Raw genomic sequence first — 17500 nt, 5'->3', positions numbered from 1 at the left:
AGTATTTTCTGTACTGTATGTACTGTACTGTGTATACTGGACTGTATGTACTGGACTGTATGTACTGTACTGTATGTACAGTGTGTACTGAACAGTATGTACTGTATGTGCTATACTGTATGTACTGTACTTTTTTTACTGGACAGTATGGACTGTACTTTGTGTACTGAACAGTATGTACTGTATGTCTTCAAACAGAGACGCCGTTTATGCCTTTTTCTTTTTGTTTTCTGCGTGATGAGTGACTTGTATTAACCTGCGTTTTGTGATTCCCTATAGGGCCGTTTACCAGACCACACCCGGCTATCTGGCGCATGGTGTTTGGTAAGGGTCTGCTCTAATGTTTGTTTGTTTTTGTTTGACGCTCATATTTATGTTGATTGTTCCTGATGTTCCGTCTCCTCTTCAGGTCTCAGCGTGCTCTACTTCCTCTTCCTGGTGTTCATCATTTTCCTCAACTGGGGGCAGGTGAAGCAGCTCATGTACTGGTTGGACTCCAACCTGCGCTACGCCAAGCGGGAGGCGGATGTCATGGTCAGTAACATGGAGGAAGTTGTTGGTTTGATGATTCTTTTATAGTTGTACGATCACCAACTCCTCTTCAGAGAAGTTTCAACCACGACATGGCTATGGCCAAAAATGGCGGCGTTGTGTGATACAGATGATAATTGCATTAATGCGTTTATTGTTTTTTTTGTATGAAGGAATATTTTTCCAAATTCTTTTTTGTTTTTCATTGGGTTTTTTGTTCTGATATATGGTCTGCCGTAAGTTTCAGTTTCCCTCTAGGGATGAATCAAGTATCTATCTGTCAATCTCAAAAATCCACTTTGAACTAAAAGGTTCTGATGTTTTTTCTTTTTTTTTTAAAAAGGAGTATGCCGTGAACTGCCATGTGATCACCTGGGAGAGGATCCTGAGCCACTTTGACATCTTTGCGTTCAGCCACTTTTGGGGCTGGGGCATGAAGGCCCTGCTCATCCGCAGCTACGGCCTCTGCTGGACCATCAGTATCACCTGGGAGCTCACTGAGGTATGCCGCTGTCACTCATGGACGAAAATAATGAATATAAAGACAATAAAAGCAACATTCAGGCTCGTGAAAATAATTGTAATGCCATCTTAATTTATGTATTTAACGCATTCTACCCGTCGTCTCTCCCCATGGACGCAGTTGTTCTTCATGCATTTGCTTCCCAACTTCGCTGAGTGCTGGTGGGACCAGGTGATCCTGGACATCCTGCTGTGTAACGGAGGAGGCATCTGGTTAGGCATGACTGTCTGCCGCTTCCTGGAGATGAGGACCTACCACTGGGCCAGTATTAAGTACTTACAGCCTTTCTCAGCCTGTAAAACTTGAAAGTGACTTCCTGTAGTTTCCATTTATTTCAACCCAAATGTATTTCACATGACAGCGCAGCTGTCTTTGTGTGAGAATAATCTTGAAAGAACATTAACTTTTGTTAGTGACATGACATCTAGTATCAGGTTTGATAAGGAAGACGTGCTTTACATTTTAAATCTGTTTCTCTGTTGATATGGCTTAAAACTTTGAATTGGATGGTTTTTGATAAATCATCGACTTATCTGAACCGAGAATGTGAGCGGATAATGATAAATGAGAACACTGCCTAGTGGGGAAAAAAACATTATTTTCCATGTTAACTTAGCTCTGTTTTTATTTTAAACACCCCTATTATTATGCGGTATCTAATGATGTGGCTCGTTGTTCAAGTGCTGTAGAACTAAATGACTCAATGCCCAGGCAAACCTGGAAATGAATACTAATATAGATCTAGACTGAAAGTATATTAGAGAGTACTTTCAATATCAATCCACCCGTTTGATGCACTAGCATGACCCTCTTTGTACAACTGTAACTACCTTTTTGGACTCATCCTTCCTTCCGCCCCCGTACAGAGACATCCACACCACCACAGGGAAGATAAAAAGAGCCGCGCTGCAGTTCACGCCGGCCAGCTGGACCTACGTGCGCTGGCTCGACCCCAAGTCTTCGCTGCAGCGAGTGATGGGCGTCTACCTCTTCATGATCATCTGGCAGGTGGGTCGGAGACAAATCTTCTGTTGGGCATCTCGGAGATTAAATCGCCGCCTAGTCAGGGATGATCTGGTGTGTCTTGCACAGTTAAGCCCTCTGCTAATCTGATCGTTTCCCGTCGCTGTCGAAAGGGGAAAACCCGCCTCCGATAAATCCGCGTGTCATCATACACGAGTCAGCGCGCTGCCCCCACGTTAAAGGCTAATCCCATGAGCGAATGAGACAAAGCCTGGCGACTTGGGCGCAATTAATGGGTTGAGAGGGGAGCCGTGGACTGAGACACTGGGCAAGCTCCGGTGCGTTGCGCTTGCCAAAACTTTACTCGCTTCCCCATCCTCCATACCAGATGCCATGGTGATGAAAGCTACGGCTTGTCTTACTTTTTGTGTGAGAATGAAATAAAAATCGTCCCGTCCTCACCCTCATTCAGGCCTTTCCCAACACTCCAGAGGCTTTAAATAGTAATTACTAATTGAGAGTAAGTTGAGGAGATGGCGGCATTATCCCTCCGTGTGTATGGGAGGAACTCTGACACGGTGTGGGTCTGCGGTCTGAACCCCTTGACCCTGAAAGTGCACACTTATTAGTTTCCAGTGTGCAATAACTGAAGCGTGACATAAGCGCAGCTCTGCGAAAAGAGTCTTTGCATGTGATTGACCTTCATCTGCAAATGGCTTTGGAAGTCGTTTCAAGGGGAGCTTGCAAAACAAATGCAACTAGAGTTGACGTCTGTCTACATGTGTTAAGAACTTAATTCACCTATGACATACGTATTTCACACAATAACCTCCATTCTCTTTTGTTTTGTTTTTTTCTTCCCCCTTGCGTCCAGTTAACAGAGTTGAACACATTTTTCCTGAAGCACATATTTGTCTTTCCCGCGTGTCACGCGCTGAGCTGGTGTCGGATTCTGTTCATTGGCATCATCACGGCTCCGACAGTGAGGTGAGAGCTGCAGTCATTCACACAATTGAAAACTGTAGTAAATCTCACATGAATTTACACATTCAAAATCCGTATATTGATATGTTCCGCCTTTTGCGGAGAAAAAGGTAACTAGGGGCCGCCTGAAGATTTTAAAGTCCCAGTGAAGTCAAAAATATTTTGGGAAAATTGATATACATTAGGGCTGGGCGATAAATCGATCTAGATAATTTTCACGAAAAAGTCTTCAACGATGACAATGGTACATTTATGGCATTTATTTTCGGTACAGTTTGTGGACGTTTTCCTCTACCTACAAAGACACGACACAAACAGACAATTGTACAGCGGAGAAACAAACATTTTTAGTTGAACGAAAGGACAGTTCTCCAGAGGTTTCCGTGTCTGAATCCCATAAAGAGTGATTTTCAGTGGCATCTGGTCGAACGTCCACGCGAATAATCACAGTGTGCAGATTCGGGAACTTTTCGGAGTGTTCTCAAACCACAGTGATAATTATGTTATATATTTAAATGTGTATAATATATAGTGTCTCTTTTATTTATCTCTTTTGTTTACATATTTATTTTATTTATTCAGTGTTTAACGTAAAGCCATGAAAATACACTTCAAAACTGTAAATTGAGTATTATTATTATTATTATTATTAATAATAATAATAATAATAATAATAATAATAATAATAATAATAATAAAAAAATAACATTTTTGACCATATTGTCCAACCCTAATATACATGTGCTCCTTATACCGCGTTCCAAATGATTATGCAAATTAGATTTAAATGTCATAAACATTACATTTTTTGTTTTTCAATTAAACTCATGGATGGTTTTGTGTCTCAGGGCTCTTTGGATCACTGAAATCAATCTCAGACACCTGTGATAATTAGTTTGCCAGGTGAGCCAATTAAAGGAAAACTACTTGAGAAGGACGTTCCACATTATTAAGCAGCCACAGGCTTCAAGCAATATAGGAAAGAAAAAGGATCTCTGCTGCTGAAAAGCCTCAAATAGTGCAACGCCTTGGACAAGGTATGAACACATTAGATATTTCACGAAAACTTAAGCGTGATCATCGTACTGTGAAGAGATTTGTGGCTGATTCAGAGCACAGACGGGTTGGTGCAGATAAAGGCAGAATGAGGAAGGTTTCTGCCAGACAAATTCATGGGATTAAGAGAGCAGCTGCTAAAAAGCCATTACAAAGCAGCAAACAGGTATTTGAAGCTGCTGGTGCCTCTGGAGTCTGTGAACCTCAAGGTGTAGGATCCTCCAGAGGCTTGCAGCTGTGCATAAACCTACTATTGGGCCACCCCTAACCAATGCTCACAAGCAGTGGATGGCCACCATGTCCCAACAAGGCTGCGACATCAGCAAGGAGGCGTTGGAGTCATGTTTTGGGCCGGAATCATGAGGAGAGAGCTGGTGGGCCCCTTTAGGGTCCCTGAAGGTGTGAAAATGACCTCGGCAAAGTATATAGTTAGTGACTGAGCACTTTCTTCCATGGTACAAAAAGAAGAACCGTGCCTTCCGTAACTAAATCATCTTCATGCATGACAATGCACCATCTCATGCTGCAAAGAATAACTCTGTCATCGGCTGCTATGGGCATAAAAGGAGAGAAACTCATGGTGTGGCCCTCATCCTCCCCTGACCTCAACCCAATTGAGAACCTTTGGAGCATCCTCAAGCAAAAGATCTATGAGGGTGGAGGCAGTTGGCATCAAAACAGCAGCTCTGGGAGGCTATTCTGACTTTCTGCAAAGAAATTCAAGCAGAAACTCTCCAAAAACTCACAAGTTCAATGGATGCAAGAATTGTGAAGGTGATATCAAAGAAGGCTCCTATGTTTACATGGAACTTGGCCTGTTAAGATGTTTTTGATTGAAATAGCTTTTGATTTCAGTAAATATGACCTCCTAATGCTGCAAATTCAACAAATGACCATTTTCAGTTCTTTACAACCTATAAAATGTTTTGAAACTCTGTTGTGCATAATAATTTGGAACAGTGCATTTTGAGTTTTTTATTTTTGAAAAAAATACTGTATCATTGGGAGGTTTGTTCAATAACATTTGAATTATACCCGAACGGTTCATGACTTGAAAATTATACTGACTGTCATTTGCATGAATATCAGAGAAAAATATCATTTGCATAATCATTTAGAACGCGGTGTATATGGTCTCCGCTGTGTAGTCATTTTGGTCAAAATGCTCATTGCCAGCATTATTTTTTTTATTCTTCTTTATTTCTATTTTATTATTATTTTATCTGTGATAATTGTCCCACTTTTATTGGCATTTCACAGTAGCTGCTGAGTTTATTATGACTGATGCTTTAAGTGCTAATCACTCAATTCGTTAAATATTAACCATTCAGTCCGGACGTTACAGTCCAAATCTGTTGTCACCAATGAGAGCAAATAGTGGCTTCTGTTGATAATAAAAACTGGTATCTATTGCCTTGTTCAATAGACCTAACGTGTCTCCATAGCAACAGCTGCGTCCATCTGTCACTCAAACCAACGGATGGACTCTGCCGCTTGAACCTAGATCACATTTTCACGTACATCTCCAAAAAACAGCTCTTAAGACTATTTGAAATATGGAAAGTAATCAAAATTAAAATTAAATTTTCATTTATATTATTTAAAGTGACAAGATTACCAATTTCACTCGGTCTATAATCACATGAACTGTTCTCCTTTTTCTACAGGCAATATTACGCTTACCTGACAGATACACAGTGCAAGAGAGTTGGAACCCAGTGCTGGGTGTTTGGGTAAGGAAACCCTACAAGAGGTCAATTGATCTGCCAGGGGGGTTGAAGCAGTAACTGGATTTGGTTTACATTTCCAATGGCCTTATTTTCTTTTAAAGGTGCAGAGTGTGTGAAGTATGTTTCAATTAATGTATAATCCCATGAAAATAAGAATCATGTTTGCGTTACTTTAGAGTGAGTCGTTTATACTGTATCTACAGTACATAGGGAGGGGGGTCCCCTTCCACGCAGGCCGGCATGTTGCACCGCCATGGGGAGGGGTATTCAGTTGGTTGTGATCTGCAACCTCACCGCTAGATGCCACTAAGTTCTATACACTGCCCCTTTAAATGCAACTTCCAAAATGATTTTTTACTTCTTTTGCCATTTAGGGAAAATATTTCACCAATTCAACATTCATAAAAAGTAAAAATATAAAATACAAATAGATGTTTAATACCTATACAGGGCTATAGCTTTCCTGGAGGCCTTGGCGTGTGTGAAGTTTGGGCAGGACCTGTTCTCCAAGACGCAGATCCTCTATGTGATCCTTTGGCTCTTATGTGTGGTGAGAAAAGACATGAATATGGTCAATATGCATACATGCAACTACGCTTGTGTTATAAGTGCTCCAATTATTGTTATATTAACGTGCAAATAAATCAAATTGCCTTAACTCAAAGTTGCTGCTTAAAGTGCAGTGTCACTTCTCACATTCAGTGATTTCTCTTGTAATGAATCTGTTTTTCAGGCCTTCATTACATTCCTGTGCCTGTATGGAATGGTGTGGTACGCAGAAATCTACGGTCCCAGGGACAAGGTGTGTGTATGAGTTATTATTAGCTTTACTTAATTTGTCGTCCTTGGGGATTTCTAAAGTCTCTTCTCCCCTCAGAGACATAAGCAAGAAAACAAACCAAACGTTTTGACACCAGTTGCTTTTTGTATGCTCTTGAATGCTTTTCAGCCATACATCTGATTTCCATTGCAGAGCAGTTGTCCTAATGGAAGCTGATGTTGGGTAGGGCTTGAAGGCACTGCCCAATGTCACTGTTAAGAAAACTGGCTTTAATGAATATCTACATTGCTCAATTGATATAAACTTGTCAGTTCTTTCCCACCAGCGTTTCCTACGATCCCAGTAACCCACGTACCATTTCCGAGCCTGCTGCGTCTGTATGTTCGCAGTTCTATGTATATTAATGGAATGCGTGTCATGTGTCTCAACCATCGCTCCCCTTGCAGAGCCTCTCAGAATGCGAGGACAGCAACTACACAGAATCTGATGACCATGTCCCATACGAATTTAACGGTAAGGTTTTCAGTTTTTAATCCTTGTAAATTATATACAGGGGAACAATAAGATCACTTAAAAAAGGAAAGGGAAAAAAAAAAAAAAAAAGTTCACATCCTGGTTGTGATGTGTGGGTTTTTTTACTATACAGTTTTCCAATGAAAAGGCTGCCCCCTAGTAGTCGTGTCAACCTTTTAGACATGAATTACTCGGAAATTGGTGGAATCATGCCTTTTTGTCACTTCAACATGTGTAAGAAAAGGCTTATTCATTTGTATAGCATATCGCATACACACACACAATTCAAAGTGCTTTACATTAACATATTTTTACATATAAGACATTCGATCAGAGCTAAGAAGCTTTTCTCCCAATACTGGATTGATTAAAAAAGATTCAGATCCCAGTCACTTAGGTTGACTCCCATTGAGTAGCAAAGAAAGGTTAGGGTAAAAAATTTGAGTTTTCCTTTAGTAACACTAAATATCTCAAATATATTCTTCCAGTTGTGGGTCGTCAATTTAGAATGAGACATTGAAGGGTCCCAGCCATTACTCAGCAAAATAATTTTTCGAATTACTGGTCGGAAATGAATAATCTTATAGTTCGCTAATGACTCTGAAAATGACCCTGTGTACCTCGGCCTTTCAGGAGACACGGACGGAGACAGCGACAGCCCCGTGATTAGACACCGAGGAAAGAGCTGGGGAGCGAACAAACCCACCAACGGTCTGGAGAGCCAGTGAGGGACCACAGCCTCTCCTGGAACATCCACTGAGGAGCAGGAAGAGGAAGGATGAGGTCACGATGAGTGGAAGATGATGTGATCGCTTCCTGGCGCGTTTCATTTATAGAGGGGGGGGGGCCTTCAGCCTATAAATGTGGGAGCAGGAGTAGTGGGAATGAAGGAGAAGTGGGATAGATAGATAGATGGATGGATAGATAGATGGATGAGCGGTCCATGCAGCATTTCAAAGAGTATTGAAAGACTGAAGGACTCCAGGTGCAGATGGCTATTTGTGTGAGGTAGTCACAATGGCATCTACACACACGTGTATGTGTGTGTGTCTGTCTGTCTGTGTGTGTCAGAGATGGCAATACAGTATTGTTCATCCAAGAATCGACAGCTTGGTCACATCTATCTATATGATATTAAAATATATAATTTATGGTTAATATAAACCCAATTGGTTTATAGTTGTCATAAGTCCTGTAATCTTCAAACTACTGTAAGTAATTGGGTTTTAACCATTTTAATATTTAAAAAACCCCTAACAGAATATATTGCAGAATTTAAGCCTTTGTCTATATAGCACCGAAAGGCTGTTTCTTCTCTCAGAGTGTATATGGTCAATGTTGTCAATATGGTCATTCATCTACTAATTACCCGTACATTTTTCACATCTACCATTTTTGGTTTTTCATTATTATTTTTTCCTCGCTTTTAGGACTTGAACAATGAGTGGAATGTCAACAGAGGTCTAATACAAACCAGCTTTAGTATAGAATGATTGATGATTCAGAGGTTTGTGTTTGGCCTGGATTTAAGCAAAGCACACAGTTGAAGCACTTTTATTTCTTCTTTTTTTTTTTTTTTAAGATTTCCTATACGCTCCACTTGAGCAGCTAAGTTCTGTTGTATCGCAGATACTGTACATTTCATTTGTATTGTTTTGAATAATTTATGTGATTGATTGTGACCTTGAGTGGATTTACTCTCCCTGTACACCTGTGGCTGCTATGTTTTGTTTTTTTGTTGTTTTTTTACTGTACTAATAATTCAGAGCAATCATCCATATTTCTGCATGTCTTCAAGCTGTACCTTTTTGTTTGTGCAGCTTCTTTTACTGTGTATATATGGATATCCTAATTGCCTACAGTACATTGCATTTGCATGGCTATGTGTCAAATCAGTCCAAATGAACATGTTAGGACTGTGGTCCAATGATCGTAGTGTCACCCAGCACACCATGAGCCAGTATTTAAAAAAGGAAAAAAAACAACAAGATTTTGTCTTTCACTGTCTTTGTAACATTCACCCCTCGTGCCTGCATGTTCTCTTTTGATTCCTTACACTCTGTGTGACATCTACGTTTGTGTTGCGTGTTATTTGTGTTCTCTCAAAATGAGTACTTCGACGAGGATGAAAGATATTCTAATTTCATCAGTATCACCTTTTGGCACAAAATATGTCCCTCGCATGAAAGCAGACAATCTTGACGTTCTTGAAGAAAAGGACCACGCTCCCTCGCTACACAATGTAATGGTACAATCTCTGGATTTACACCGTCACTTGCCAAAACAGACTTGTTTGGATGACTTGTGTTCTTTCTTTCACTGTGAATTCTAGAACCATTAAAGTTTTACATTTCCTCTTAAAGTCCTTTGGCCTTCATTATTCAACGTTTATTTTTGTTGGTAGGCGTGCCTATGCTAAAATGCGCCCGTGGGTTACGTCACATAGTACTACCATATTGCTTGTATGGTGTACGTCACAGTAGGAAGTGGTGGATCACCTTGTTTGACCTCTGCAGAGAGCAGCGCTGCAGCAGTGGAGGGAGGAATCGGCTGACTCAAGCGCTGCCCTTCTTGTTTCTACAGGATCACATTTCACTCTGTCTGCACACCAAGGAACTGACGGACAGAAATAGATATTAGATATTTCCAGAAACTATTACCTTGGAAATTATAGCAATCACGGCGTCATCTTCACGTTGTTTCCACTTTCAAATCACTCACTGACTCACTCGCTGATTGTTGCACAAACTGTGCTGAAAGCCTAAATTAACCCCTGGTATTTTTGTTGTGTCTCCTGCTACTTGTGTGTATCCCCCGCTTCCAAATGAGGGCAGCAAAGAACCTTTTTGTGCAGACTGAACAAGTCACATGACCGTGCGGGCCTGCTATAGCTGAGGCTGTTGTCAAAGATGGTGGTCCTGTTTGTGTATATTACTGTTTTTCCTTCTCACTACCGCTCTACCCTTTCCTTTCTTTTTTAACGCGTTGTTAAGAAAAAGGATTTTCAGGATTTTTCAGTCATGAATGAGACTCCTTGTTCCCCAAGTCCTGGCAGCCTGAGACCTGAGAGGATCCTGAGAGAGATCCAGATCAACTTGCTGGAGTGCAAAGTGTGCTTCGAGAGGTTCAGCACACGGCAGAGTGAACACAGACCTCAGAACCTTTCCTGCGGACATGTCCTGTGTCTGGAATGTGTCAGGGCTTTGTCCCACCCCGTCCTCAAGAAGCTGGAGTGCCCGTTCTGCCGACAGCTGTGCAATGTTGACAGCACCTCCCACTGCCAGGCGCTCACTGACCTCCATGACCTGTTGCTGTGCCAGAGTCCCGGTTCCCTCGTTCCTCTCGGGGCAAAGGCGGAGAAGAAAAGAGACTCGGGTGAGTGTCACAGTTATGGGCCTCCGCAGCTCGTCTCCGCATTTGGTGCATGGGGGACACTGGTGAACCCCACTGGAATAGCTGTGTTCGGTTCCTCGGGAACAATAGTGGTGGTGCACGATGGAGACAAGCGGGTGATGGTCTTCAGTTCTCAAGGCAAGAAGCTCCACAGTTTTGGACGGAGAGGCAGAGAACAGGCGGAGATCTGTTACCCACTGGACGTGGCCGTGTCTCCCAGCGGCCATGTAGTGGTGACTGATGCAGGGGACAAATCCGTGAAGGTTTTCGCCTCCAGGGGAAGTCACGTGTTAACAGTGAAAGGCCCTCTCCAGCTGCCGTGGGGTGTGGACATAGATGGCCACGGGAACATCCTCATCTCAGATGTCCAGGCTGGAACCCTCTCCCGGGTCAGTGTGGACTATACCCGCGGTGTCATTCTGACGCACCAAACGCCCATAACTGACCTACAGCATCCCAGAGCTGTGGCCTGCTGCCACGTGCAAGGCAACATAGCAGTGGTCGAACATCTCTTTGATGGCACACCATCTGGGAATCACCATCCTACAAGATTGAGAGTGTTTGGGAAAGACTTCAAGCTCCTTCACCAGATAGACAGTTTCAGCCTGTCTCTGGGGTCTGCGATCAGGTTGACCATGTCTGGAGTGGCTTTCGACCAAAATGAAAATCTGATTATCGTTGACTCCATGCAGGGCATGATATGGGGTTTGGGGAAGCTGCAGAATGGCCCAGCCTTAACTCCCCTCGTAGGAGAACACCTCGTCCACCCAGTTGCATTGTCTGCAGCCAAGAGCAACACACTCATCGTTTTAGACAGTGGAGACCACACTGTGAAGATTTATTCCTCAAAATCCCAGGTTATGATATAATATTATATGGATGAATTTTGGGTCTCCATTCCACCAGTAAAAAGTTTTGTTTCCTACATCATGAAATTAAGTTATGTATGTTGTCATAAAATGTGACATTACTTGACTACACAAATGATCAATGCTCAATTCTGATATTAGGTACTGTACTGTATCATGTGGGTTTTTTATGTGACATGCTCATCTTTCTGTCTAAAACCACACATTAAAAATATTATTTCAATATTTTTGTTGTTTTATTTGAGCATATCAAACATTGAATATAGTATGCATCCAAGTTAAGGCTGCTTATTGGAACACAAATGACAATTATGACAAACTGAATACATCACAGAATAATAGTGAGAGAACAGAGGGAAGCAAAATACAATGAAGTGAAGTCATTAGACAGGGCACATTACCTACAAATACGAATGCACAAATTCAACATATACAAAATCCATTGTCTGCTTTCCTTTTGTCTGAAACAGAAGAGGAAAAATGGGAAAGGGAAAGAGAATGATGGAGTAATTATATTGTATATTTTAGCACCTCTGCACCGTACTGTTACCCCTCCTCCCTCCCCCCTGTTGTGAAGATATTGTAACTGAAATTATTAATTAAAAATTAAAAAACAATAATTAAATAAACTTATATAAGATAAAATAAAAAAAACATTACAATTAACATGACAATGGCAATAATAATAATAATAATAATAATAATAATAAAATAATAATAATAATAATAATAACAGTAGTAGTAATAATAATAATAATGGTTATAATAATACAATTACAGCAGTTATTATAATAATAAAGATGGTAATAATAACAATAATAATAATAATAATAACAGTAATAATAATAAGAGTAATAAAGATAATCATAACAACAGTAATTATAATAATATAAATGGTAAAATCAGAATCAGAAATACTTCTAATAATACTAATAATACCAATAATAATAATAACAATAAACAATTACAAATCACCACAGTGCAGTTTCCTCCAGTTTCCTCGTTTCTCCATCATCTCCCCCGTCCGTCCGTTCGTGGGTCCCCCTCCCCACCCCCACCACACCCAGAGAAATCCCCTCTCTGCCCCCACCTCTGACACGCTCTCCGGTGGGCAGGACACAGCGGAGCTCCCGGTGGAAAGATGGCGGGTGGGATGCTGTCTGGAGCCGGAGCGGCGGGTCCGATCTGCCCGAGAACAAGCCGACGACGCCCGTGGATATAACGAGAAGATACCAACAACAACGGCAACCATTAAAAAAAAAAAAAAAAAAAAAAAAAAAAAAGACCATGGATGTTCTTATCTTCGCGAATGTTCACCCTTTCCCCCGCGGCTCGCACCGGATCGGGGCCGTGTGATCCGGAGCGCTGTGCGTTTATTTACCCGGGGGGTGGGTGGGGTGGTGGGGGGACCCGCTGACCGCGGCCGCACTGCACACCGAGACGGGGTGGGGATAACGAGGCGAAAAGTGGACGAAAATGTCGGATACCAAGGTGAAAGTCGCGGTGAGAGTCCGGCCCATGAACCGCAGAGGTAAGAGGCGCGTTTCTTTCCCCATCTTTTTGACTTTTCCAAAAGCCTTTTCAAAGTGTCTGGCGGAAAGTTTTTTTTTTGTTTTTTTTTTTGGGGGGGGGGGCGCAGAGGGTTTTTGTTTTTTTTGGGGTTTTTTTTTTTTTAAACGCCTTTGCCCCTAAATGCGAGGCGCGTATGTACTGTAGTGATAAATAAGTGCTGCAAAGAAGGTTAAAATAAGGGTTACATAATAATGACTTGGGCGCACGCACGCACGCACGCACGGAGCGCGCGCGCACACACACACACACACACACTCACACACACACACACACACACGCACACACCTCGTTACTTTTGCAACACGGTTTGTCTGTGCAGAAAGGGAGTTGAACACAAAATGTGTGGTGGACATGGAGGACAACCAGGCCGTGCTGCACCCTCCGCCCTCCAACTCCAAGGGAGAAAACAGGTAAATAAATACAAACAGTTTGATTGTTTTCCAATATATGTCCGTGTTTCTGTGAGCGCATGTGGGAACTGGGAACATCTCCAACAAGCCACCACAGTGCGGTAAAGTGTGTGCGTGTGTGCGTGCGTGTGTGAAGGCCATGCCAGCTCTTCTGGGAGAGAGGGTTGTGTGTGTGTGTGTGTGTGTGTGTGTGTGTGTGTGTGTGTGTGTGATGGGAAGAGGGAGCCCTCTCCTCCCTGCACCGGGCTCGGTGTTTTTTTATTAATTTTTTTATTTTAATGCACCAGGGGATTTCAGGAGCGGGGCTTGGATCCCTCGGAATGTCGGGAAAAGGCTCGTCCCGGTCAGTTAAATATCATCATGTGAAGAATGGACAGGTGACACTTCCACTACCCTAAGCCCCGCCCCGCCCCGCCACACCGCCGCATTGATCCCTGCAATAGCATTATTTTACCCGGGCCGTAACGCAATAGCATTAGCGAAGCAAAGTTAGTCCCTATTATAGCGCCAACCCAATAATTTGCCCCTCCACAGGCCGGCTCAAATGACTGACATTACAAAGTGGCTGAAGGGAATCGGGTCCGACCGAAGCTTTCCTCGCTGCCGAATGAGAATAACGTTTTCAGTTGTGGTCATCCGTGGACGCCCTGGAATGTTTTCCCACCGGCGCACTTTTACTACGAGTCGGTGAGGACCACCCTGCCCAGTGGTCGCCGCCACCTGATCCGGTGACCCCGTCTGGGTGCTGGGCCACGCTCTTGCTCCTCCCATATTACGCCGCCTCATTATTGTCTTTCACCTGACCCCTGAACACCGGGGCCTTCGGGGGGAGTACAATATGGACACTTTCTTTTTTGGCTTTTTCGAACGGGCACGGAGGCAGGTTGTACGGCTGACACCGAGGGGAAGGGGGAGGCCGCAGCCTCCTCAGTTGCACACTCCGTGGGCGCCACCGTTGAAATTGTCTTCTGGCTGTTATTCCAGCGCAGGGAGGGACTATTCTGACTGCGAAAAACAAGCGGTGTCAGTACGAAACAGGATCTTTTCACACAAGTCAGATAGGAAAAGGGCAAGGCAAGGCGTCTCCCCCGTCCCATCGCACAGTGTCCCCGGTCTCTGCGGCGCTGGCACGGGAGCGGCCAGGGCGCTTCCAAAGAAAGTTCCCAGCGCAGTCGAGGACGGACCCCCCTCCCCAGAGCCCCGGGCGCGGCGCGGGAAAGGAGGGAACGACGACAAAGTTGACAAAGTGACCCCGCGCGGGACGGCCTCTTTCGCGGTCGGACGTCGCGAAGCGGACGTTCACTTAATACGGCGCCGTTTGCGACATGATATTCCGCTCATTAAAACGCGCAGACGCCTTTCGTTCGGCCGCCCTCTTGTTTTCCGCTCGATTAGGCGGCCCGGCCTGATTACCCACGTGCGCGACCGAAATCTTTGGGGACTGAGGGGATGAGAGAGAGAGAGAGAGAGAGAGAGAGAGAGAGAGAGAGAGAGAGAGAAACCCCCCCCCCCAAAGAAAAACGAATCCGACACTTCTTTGTCCTTGTTCTCTCACTCATAAAAAAAAAAAAATAGTTTATGGACACGATTTGCTTTGAGCCGTGAGAGCCGACGCACCGCGCACAAAAGGAAAGTCTCCGAGAGGGAGAGGCTTCCAGGGCAGCGCTGGAGTTGGAACGAGCCCGAGACCGACACATTAACTCACTGTGTATTTTAGGCAATTTCCGGCCCCTTTTTTTTTTTTTCGAGACGATTCAGCGTCTCGCAGTCGGTGCAAAGCAGAGAGTCCCGACAACGGAGCAGAGAGCCGAGCGCGGCGGGCGAGGTCCAGTCCCCAAAACGCGAGAAACCCCCGCCGTCGTCACGGGGTCGGGGCATCCGTCGAGGCGGGGGTCTTTTCCATTCCCCCCCCCCCCTTCCTCCGCTCACTTGCAATTCATATACAGATCCCAAATTCCTCAGGTCACGTGGTGTTCCCAGTGGAGGTTTGCATGTCAGGCTGGAGCCCCCTGCTTCGCGGACCAAGACGAGGGGCCTTATCTTTTACAAAAACCCCTTACGCTCACCTCCACCGCCCCACCTTTTTTTTTTTTTTTTTTTAACAGCGCCACCACCGCGTCCGCTTTGTCAATGGATTCGAGGGCGCGCCGGCGCGTCGTGTGCAGTTCAAAGTGATAGATAATCGTAATCACTCGCAAGGTGCCCACGACGCCGGAAGGCCGTCTCACAAAACAATCCCCCGAGCCGTTTTCGGCGCCACCTTTCGAGCCTCGCGCGTGACCCTCCCCTTTTCTGCGCGGCGCCGACTTTTTTTTGAGGCCCCCCCCCCCCCCCCCCCGACGCCACGGCCGCCTCCTCAGGACACCCGCTCCCCTGGGCGGGGTCTGGGGTTCGAGAAGGCGCGGGCTCCCGGGGCGTACGGGAACACACCCAGCATGGCGGCAGGGCGCCGCTCCCGGGCGCGGTTTCCCCCGGAAACGATCGATGCTTTAGGAAGAGGAAATATGATGGAACGATGTTTGGCTCTGGGCTGTTTGTGTGGACACAGGAGGTAATAAAAGGCAGGAAAGGGACACGATGCCCAATGTTTAATTTATGCTGCCCGCACCGCGCGGGAGAAAGCCGCGTTCTGTATAATTACTTCACGCGTGCATTTTTTTTCAAGATATCCCCCGCGCGGGCCAGCCAGCGCCGTGTGAACCTGCCAGTTATTTCAAGAATGTTAAGAAACGATATGGCTTTCCCTTTGATGGCTTAGAGATATAAGCCTTGTTCTCTGCACGGCGCCTCTAACCCGTGACAATGCCCCTTCCCTCCTTTCTCTCTTTCTTTCTTTCTCTCTTTCTTTGCCTCTTTCTTTCTTTCTTTCTTTCTTTCTTTCTTTCTTTTCTTTTCCTCCCCCATCGCAAAAATTAACTGTATCGCACCGATGAAACAATGACCGCGGGGCAACAGGTTTGAGTTGCAGATATTTTTCACCCGCGCATTTTTTTCTTCGGGTTTCATCTTACCTGACACTAATGGACTAATTTGAAACGTGAATCTAAGAGAGATTTTCTTTTTCTTTTTTTTTTCTTCTTTTTTTTTCGGGGTGGTTTTTGTTTTCAAGCCCCTGGCAGCTCTCCTCAGACATCTAGATACAATGAAAGGTGGTTGGGAGGAGGAGGAGGAGGAGGAGGAGGAGGAGGAGGAATACCTGAGGCTGCTGTCTGGCTGGATCAGTGGTGGCGTGACGACGGGGAAATACCCTTTTAGGACGTACAATGGGGCCGCGCAACGTCCAGACGTGTCCAAACGTGTCCCCCCCCCCCCCCGCTGTCTGACTGTTTCATCGCAAATATCCTGCACGTAGGAAGTCATGACACAGCAGTACGGTTGCAAATGGCAACGCCAACGTCCACAAATCATGTTATTGGGAAGCGTGGAGACGTCGATATTTCACAGTCGCGGCTTTTATCTCTTTTCTGTTGTGGAGCCAGGCCCGGGGTCGAGCCTGGCTCCGTGTTTAGTGGAGCTCTCCATCTGATAACACACAGTGGCCGTGACCAGCCTTGTAATTTGCCGTCTTATCTATTTGTTATCAACAAGGCTAATGAGAGCCCCGGGGGCGGGGGGGGGGGTTGTTTTATTTGTATTATTTATTTATTTTTGATCTCCATTTAACTGTTCTCTCGCTTACATTGGAGTTGTGACGCCTCCACCGCTGTAAATCCCACCTGTCACCGCGTGCGAATATGTTTCGGATTGCGCTTCCCTGCGTCAAGTCGGTGAAATATAAAGTTGTTATAGAGAACAGGGGGATTTTAAAATGGAGCCACGAAAGTTAACGGCTGGTTCTGCTCTCTAGAATAAAAAAGTATGTGGCTGCCTGTATTTCAGAATCAGAGTCAGACTCGGTTTAGTACGAGTGCATTTTCATCGACAAGGAATGTGTCGTGGTGCGGATTGGTGCGTTGAAAAAAAAGTTAACAGTCTGAAAAAAAAAATAAAATACAGAACATAATATATATATATATATACAGTATATATATATATATAAATATATATATATGTGGCCCATGATACTTGGATGTTGACAAGACATTTCCTGCCGAACGAAAGTGACGAGTGGACACGGTCGTCGCCGTCTCACTCTGTTTTGGATGTTTTCGGAAGACGGTCCCGTTTGCGCCGGG

General features: G+C 44.4%; 3 protein-coding genes across 6 annotated transcripts in view; all 3 read left to right on the top strand.

The window, feature by feature from the left end:
- The window catches only part of ptdss1a (phosphatidylserine synthase 1a), a gene marked incomplete at its 5' end in the record, with an annotated part of 10476 nt that extends 1033 nt beyond the window's left edge, over positions 1-9443 (top strand). The window contains 11 exons of the mRNA XM_080006021.1: positions 280-324; positions 410-534; positions 875-1033; positions 1175-1326; positions 1921-2062; positions 2892-3004; positions 5725-5790; positions 6238-6337; positions 6521-6589; positions 7015-7081; positions 7715-9443. Of these exons, the coding sequence (XP_079862147.1) occupies positions 280-324; positions 410-534; positions 875-1033; positions 1175-1326; positions 1921-2062; positions 2892-3004; positions 5725-5790; positions 6238-6337; positions 6521-6589; positions 7015-7081; positions 7715-7809 (1133 nt within the window). The 3' untranslated portion in view covers positions 7810-9443. The remainder of the gene's footprint in view (positions 1-279; positions 325-409; positions 535-874; positions 1034-1174; positions 1327-1920; positions 2063-2891; positions 3005-5724; positions 5791-6237; positions 6338-6520; positions 6590-7014; positions 7082-7714) is intronic.
- Positions 9444-10004: 561 nt separating this feature from the next.
- LOC307233755 (E3 ubiquitin-protein ligase NHLRC1-like) lies at positions 10005-11485 on the top strand. The gene has a single exon (XM_080005165.1). The coding sequence runs from the start codon at positions 10102-10104 to the stop codon at positions 11341-11343; it is 1242 nt and encodes a 413-aa protein (XP_079861291.1). The 5' UTR covers positions 10005-10101; the 3' UTR covers positions 11344-11485.
- Positions 11486-12461: 976 nt separating this feature from the next.
- kif13a (kinesin family member 13A) overlaps positions 12462-17500 on the top strand; it is a 42003-nt gene continuing 36964 nt past the window's right edge. For all 4 annotated transcript variants that reach the window (XM_080005308.1, XM_080005307.1, XM_080005306.1 and 1 more), the window contains exons 1-2: positions 12462-12874; positions 13235-13325. In XM_080005308.1, coding sequence (XP_079861434.1) covers positions 12820-12874; positions 13235-13325 — 146 coding nt within the window. In that variant the 5' untranslated portion in view covers positions 12462-12819. The remainder of the gene's footprint in view (positions 12875-13234; positions 13326-17500) is intronic.

This window comes from Zeus faber, assembly GCF_960531495.2.
Source record: "Zeus faber genome assembly, chromosome: 8".
Classification (NCBI taxonomy): domain Eukaryota; kingdom Metazoa; phylum Chordata; class Actinopteri; order Zeiformes; family Zeidae; genus Zeus; species Zeus faber.
The sequence above is the reverse complement of the archived record's forward strand: the minus strand, read 5'-3'. Positions and strand labels throughout refer to the sequence as shown.